The following is a 6,445-nucleotide window of genomic DNA, read 5'->3' on the forward strand; positions in this document are numbered from 1 at the left end:
AAAAAAAAAAAAAAAAAAAAAGAAAAGATAAGAAAAGAAAAAGAGAGCAGATCTGCTAAAAACGAAGTATTTCTTTTTCTTTTTTTTTTTTTTGAGTTAGGAGACTCACTCTGTCGCCTAGGCTGGAATGCATTGACACACTGCTCACGACCACCGTAGCCTCGACCTGCTGGGCTCACATGATCCATCTACCTCAATCTTCCAACTAGCTGGAACTACAATTGTGACCCACCACACCCAGCTCATTTTTTAATTTACTGTAGAGACAAGGTCTCACCATGTTGCTCAGACTGGTCTTAAACCCATGGGCTCAGGCAATCCTCTCACCTCCCAAAGTGCTGGGATTACAGGCATGAGCCACTGCAACTGGCAGGCTACTTCTTTAGAGCAGAGGATGGCAAACCATAGCCCAAGGCCAATCCTAGCCACCCCCTTCACGTAATTATTGACTATAGCTGTTTTCACATTAAACAGGCTGCCAGAGACCACAGGACCCACCAAGCCTACAGTACTACCTTGACCCTTTTCAGAAGTTTGCTGGCCCTGGTTTAGAACCTGAGGGAGGCGACCCTTGGGTCTTTTCCCTCTCCCTCTGGCCCACTCCCTGGACTGAGTGTAAATGCAACTCTTCCCATACACTGGCGACATCCTGTGGGGACAGGGTCAAGGTGCAGAGGAGACAAGCCCTAGGTAGCCGTTGTATGAGCAGGCACAGGGACAGGCAGGAAGCAGACAGTTCTGAGTGTTTAGGGGAGAGAGAACGTAGCTGCTGTGACCATAGCAGGGTTTCTGGAGCATTTGCTTCTGCTTTTTGCTGTTTCACTGTGCTGTTAGCCAGTGGAGCTCCATCTCAGCATCCCCCACCTATCTTTGGGAGAGGGTTAGAGTGATCAGAGCAGAAGCAAAGGCCCATGGGAAGGAGGAGCTGCATATTGTTAACATTGCTTTGTTCTTGGGCCCTGAAGGGGGCTTGCCCCGGGCATGGGAGTTGGGCTCCTGAATGGTGCTGTTGTCTCATTGCCCCGTCTAAGGCAGAAAGTTAACAGGAAGGGACTGTTCTCACCCTAGATCCGAACCATTGCCATTATAGCAGAAGGCATCCCCGAGGCCCTCACCAGGAAGCTGATCAAGAAGGCGGACCAGAAGGGAGTGACGATCATTGGACCTGCTACTGTGAGCCTCCCCTCCAGAAAACCTTTGAAGTTGTCTTGTCTTTGAGGCTGTCTTAGGAAGGTGGAGGTCCTGAGGAAGCCTTGACTCTTATGTCTCCCTCTTAGGTTGGAAACATTTATGGGGTACCATGTTGAAAGTCAATATTTCCAGGGTTTTGTTGTGTTTTTTTTGAGTTGCAGTCTCACTCTGTCGCCCAAGCTGGAGTACAGTGGTGTGGTCACAGCTCATCATAGCTAATTAAAAAAATTTTTTTTTTGCAGAGATAAGGTTTTACTGTGTTGCCCAGGCTGGTCCCAAACTCCTGGGCTCAAGCAGTCTGCCTACCTTGGCCTCCCAGAGTGCTGGGATTATAGGCATGAGCTTTTTTTTTTTTTTTTTTAAGTTGGAGTCTCACTCTGTCACCCAGACTGGAGTGCAGTGGCCGCTCCGGCCACTGCAGCCTCAACCTGCTGGACTCCGGCGATCCTTCCACCTCAGCCTTCCAAGTAGCTGGAACTACAGGTGCGCGCTACCACGCCCGGCTAATTTTTTGATTTATTGTAGAGATGAGGTCTTGCCTGCCCAGGCGGGTCTCGAACCCACAGGCTCAGGCAGTTTACTCTCCTCAGCCTCCCAAAGGTGCAGGATTACAGGCTGAGCCACCGAGCCCGGCTGGCATGAACTTTTTTTTTTTTTTTTTTTTTTGAGTTGGAGTCTCACTCTGTCGCCCAAACTGGAATGCAGTGGCCGCTCCCAGCCACCGCAGCCTCGACCTGCTGGGCTCCGGCGATCCTTCTGCCTCAGCCTTACAAGTAGCTGGAACTACAGGCGCGTGCTACCACGCCCGGCTGATTTTTTGATTTATTGTAGAAATGAGGTCTCGCTTGCCCAGGCAGGTCTCGAACCTGCGAGCTCAGGCAATCCACTCACCTCAGCCTCCCAAAGGCGCGGGATTACAGACTGAGCCACCAAGCCCGGCTCCATTTTCTTTTTTGATTAGATAAGACCTTTTCTTGTTTAAGAAAATTGGGGATTCTGCTACTTGCTGCTCAAAGCATTCTACCAGGGCATATGAGGGCCTGTCTCTCACCTCCTGCTCTAGTCAATCTTTTCTTTTTTTTTTTTTTGAGTTGGAGTCTCTCTCGTTTGCCCAAACTGGAGTGCAGTGGCCACTCCCGGCCACCGCAGCCTCGCCTGCTGGGCTCCGGCGATCCTTCCGCCTCAGCCTTCCGAGTAGCCGGAATTACAGGCATGCGCTACCACACCCGGCTGATTTTTTGATTTATTGTAGAGATGAGGTCTCCCTGCCCAGGTGGGTCTCGAACCCGCGGGCTCAGGCAATTCACTCACCTCAGCTTCCCAAAGGCGCGGCATTACAGGCTGAGCCACTGAGCCCGGCTTGGCATGAACTTTTGTACCTGGCCTTCGGTTCATTTTTTTTTTCTAGACAAAAGGTTTCATATTTATTACTGAGCCAGCCCACTAATGCAGACACATAAAAAAAATCACATCCCAATTAAATATGTTTGATTTCTCGATTGTGGAGATTTTCAACTTGATAGTGGTAGGATGATGGTGACCATGATTCAGCATCAACATATGTGCCACCTCATGTGTAATTCCTTATAGACCCAACTTGGTTCTTCTCCAATGTCTCCTCTTGGAGTTATACCGGATTTTATTACCAGTTTTCATCCGAATCCACTGGGGAATGGGACAATTTTGCTTCTGTTTCTTGGCCAGGAATTGATCCTAAAAGTCTTGTGAGAAGACATGCAAGCAATGGAGTCCCCGGTTCATTTTTTAAATGGGCTATCTTCCTCGTTCACATTATCTTTGTAGTTTCAGGAGCTAATGAGAAGTTTGTTATTTTTCTTAGTGTCTGTCTACCTTTATACAATCATAGCCTGGTCTCTGATTATTCCTTTAACTATAAACCAAAGAATAGACTGCCTAAAGTCCTTTTTTATTTTTTATTTTTATTTTTTGAGTGGGAGTTTCACTCTGTCGCCCAGGCTGGAGGGTAGTGGCACACTCATGGCTACTACAGCCTCGACCTGCTGGGCTCAGGGGATCCTTCCACCTCAGCCTTCCAAGTAGCTCGAACTACAGGCATGCACCACCACACCTGGCTAATGTTTTGATTTATTGTAGAGATGAGATCTTGCCAAGTTGCCCAGGCTGGTCTCAAACCTGTGGGCTTAGGCAATCCTCTCAACTTGGCCTCCCAAAGTACTGGAATTATAGGCGCGAGCTACCGCGCCCAGACTGAGGCCTTATTTTTGACCCACAGGTTTTTATAAAAGAAGAAATTTCTCTGTGAATACTTTTTGTTGTTTGTTTTTACTTAGGTTTTTTTTTTTTTATTTTTAAGAGGTGGGGTCTCACTGTAACTGGAGTACAGTGACTAGCCATAGGTGTGATAATAGTATACACTGCAACCCCAAACTCCTGGCTAGAGCAATCCTCCCACCTTGGCCTCCCAAAGTGCTGGGTTAATGTGTGTGAGCCACCATGCCCAGACTCTTCCTGTTCTTGGAAAGATAGGCAGTGACATCTGGGAGAGTCTTCCTAGGCTCAGTCACTCTTCTGGCCTCAGTCTCCTGAGTAGCTAGGACTACAGGCATGTGCCACCATGCCTGGCTGAAGCTAGGGTTTTTGAACTAAGCAGAGCACCTTTCATCTCAGAGACGGGTGATTTTGAGCAGAGATGCACAGCTGTGTTAGACACCTCTGCTGGGTGTTCTAGCCCTTCTTGAGCAAGGGGGGTGACTTGACTTTGAGTATACTTATCTGAATCTGCAGTAGTGATCCATGTTTTACACATAAAAGTTTTTTCTGGGAAATGTCTTGAGAGAGAAGAGATTGTTCCCTACAGGAAACCCAAGGGCAGGTGTTAATTCTCCTGGCCATTCTCTCCCCAGCCTGGACAGGGGAGAGGGGTCTGGGCAGGTGATATGAGGGCTTTGAGGTTGCCCTGAATCCTGAGGTGAGTCAGGAAGTCGCGTTTCTCCCTGACTGCAGTCTCTGCCCCACAGGTTGGAGGCATCAAGCCCGGGTGCTTTAAGATTGGGAACACAGGGGGCATGCTGGACAACATCCTGGCCTCTAAGCTCTACCGCCCTGGCAGCGTGGCCTACGTCTCACGCTCCGGCGGCATGTCCAACGAGCTCAACAATATCATCTCTCGGACCACAGATGGCGTCTATGAGGGCGTGGCCATTGGCGGGGACAGGTAATCAGCTGGGGGCCAGGCAGGGACCAGGCACTGGGTCCTGCAGCTGCTCAGTGCACTGAGTTCCAGGCCTGCAGGAATGTCGTTGAAGTCTGTAAAGTCTCTTATCTCGGGACCGACAGCCTGAAGTCAGGAAACACAGTACAAGATGTGTTTTCAAAGGTGTTTGGGTTTTGGGGGTGACTGTTTTTTGGCCATAGGGAGGCAGCAGAGTGCAGTGGTTAGGGAGATCAATTCTCTGAAACTGGACCTGAGGGGTCCAATTACCAAGGGAGGTATCCTGGCAGGTTACCTACCCCCCCATTCATCTTCAATTACATCTCAAATGGGCAAAGTAATAGCCACAAGCTCACAGGGTCATCAGGAGGACTGAAGGAGATAAATATAGAAAGTATCTAACCCAGGCCTGGCGTTTAGTTGGTGCCGAGTAAGTACAGATTGTAGTTCATAATAGTGTCCTCAGTCTTCCTGTTAGGGGGAAAAACAATTGGTTGGTCATCAATACCGTAACATCTTCGAGTAGTGCCTGGCACTTAATAAAGTCTGTAACAAATGCTGACCATTACTGTGGAGTATTATTATTACTACCCTTGCTACTACTGGTGGTATCAGAAGCTACAACTGTTGGGAAAATGAGATGGCTTTCTGTTTCCCTGTTTCTACCACTCATTTCAGCTGGGCTGTGAGGGGGAGGAAAAACTCCCCCTAGGTCTTCAGGGGCATGGCCTGGGGAGCCCTAGTCCTTGGCTCCTCCCTGGCCAAAGGCTCCGGATCAAATGAGTCTAAGAACTGCTGCTTGTGAGACTGCCCTCTTGGATTTGTGACTCTCGAGCGTGTCCAAAGATATCCATTCTGCATTGAAGCCCGCTGGACCTTGTGCAATGTTTTTGTAAACTCACGGAATGATAGGAAAAAATGCATGGAACTTTCAGCAGCAACCTGTTGTCCTGGGACATAGCTTGACCCACTGAATTAATTTTCTATTACTCTGCAAAAAAGTCACCCAACAAAGTGGCTTTAAGCACTGTTAAATGTCTGTTGTTGAGGTTCTGTGGCTCAGGGTCCAGGAGGCTTGATTGGAGAGCTCTGGCCGGGGGTGGGAGTCTCGGCAGGCTGCCATTTGATGGTGGTGGGGCTGTGGTGGCTCATTCATGTGACTGGAGGTTGGCTTCTCTCTGTGGGCTGCTAGATCATCCTGAGGATGCCATGACTGATTTCCCAGAACAAGCCATTTGAGACAGGGTACCACACACCCTCTGAGAACCAGCCTTGGAGTCAATGTCCTAGAGTTGCTTCTGCTGCATTTTGATCCTCAGAGCTAATTATTAAGATGACCCTATCCAGGAGAGACACCAGGTTCCACTGTTTTCAAAGAATCTGATATATTTTATTTATTTTTATATTCTATTTCAGTTTTTTTTTTTTTTTTAGTCAGAGTCTTACTCTGTTATCCAGACTGGAGGGCAGTGACATGCTCATGGGCCACCACAGCCTCGACCTGCTGGGCTCAGAGGATCCTTCCGCCTCAAGTAGCGCATGCCACCACACCCAGCTAATTTTTTGATTTATTATAGAGACAAGGTCTCGCCAGGTTGCCCAGGCTGGTCTTGAACCCCTAGGCTCAGGCAATCCTCTCGCCTCCACCTCCCAAAGTGCTGGGATTACAAGCGTGAGCCACCATGCCTGGCACATACAGACATTTTATTTTATCTTTATTTTATCTTATTTTTTTGAGTTGGGGTTTCACTCTGTCGCTCAGGCTGGAGTGTAGTGGCATGATGCTCATAGCCACCATAGCCTCAACCTGCTCGGCTCAGGTGATCCTTCTGCCTCAGCCTTCCAAGTAACTGGAACGATAGGCACGCATGACCATACCCAGCTAATTTTTCTTGATTTATTGTAGAGATAAGGTCTCACCAAGTTGCGCAGGCTGGTCTCGAACTCCTGGGCTCAGGCAGTCCTCTCACCTTAGCCTCCCAAAGTGCTGGGATTATAGGTGTGAGCCATACTGCGGCCCAGCCACATATAGACCATATAGACTTTTTTTTTTTTTTTTTG

General features: G+C 48.6%; 1 protein-coding gene and 1 pseudogene across 3 annotated transcripts in view; one reads left to right on the forward strand and one right to left on the reverse strand.

The window, feature by feature from the left end:
* ACLY (ATP citrate lyase) overlaps positions 1-6,445 on the forward strand; it is a 53,618-nt gene that overhangs the window by 30,176 nt on the left and 16,997 nt on the right. For all 3 annotated transcript variants that reach the window (XM_008071921.2, XM_008071923.2, XM_021719543.1), the window contains 2 exons: positions 1,069-1,173; positions 4,191-4,387. In XM_008071921.2, the coding sequence (XP_008070112.1) occupies positions 1,069-1,173; positions 4,191-4,387 (302 nt within the window). The remainder of the gene's footprint in view (positions 1-1,068; positions 1,174-4,190; positions 4,388-6,445) is intronic.
* LOC110596861 lies at positions 2,776-2,927 on the reverse strand (annotated as a pseudogene).

This window comes from Carlito syrichta, unplaced genomic scaffold (assembly GCF_000164805.1).
Source record: "Carlito syrichta isolate Samal-C Ts95f unplaced genomic scaffold, Tarsius_syrichta-2.0.1 Scaffold314793, whole genome shotgun sequence".
In the NCBI taxonomy this organism is placed as follows: domain Eukaryota; kingdom Metazoa; phylum Chordata; class Mammalia; order Primates; family Tarsiidae; genus Carlito; species Carlito syrichta.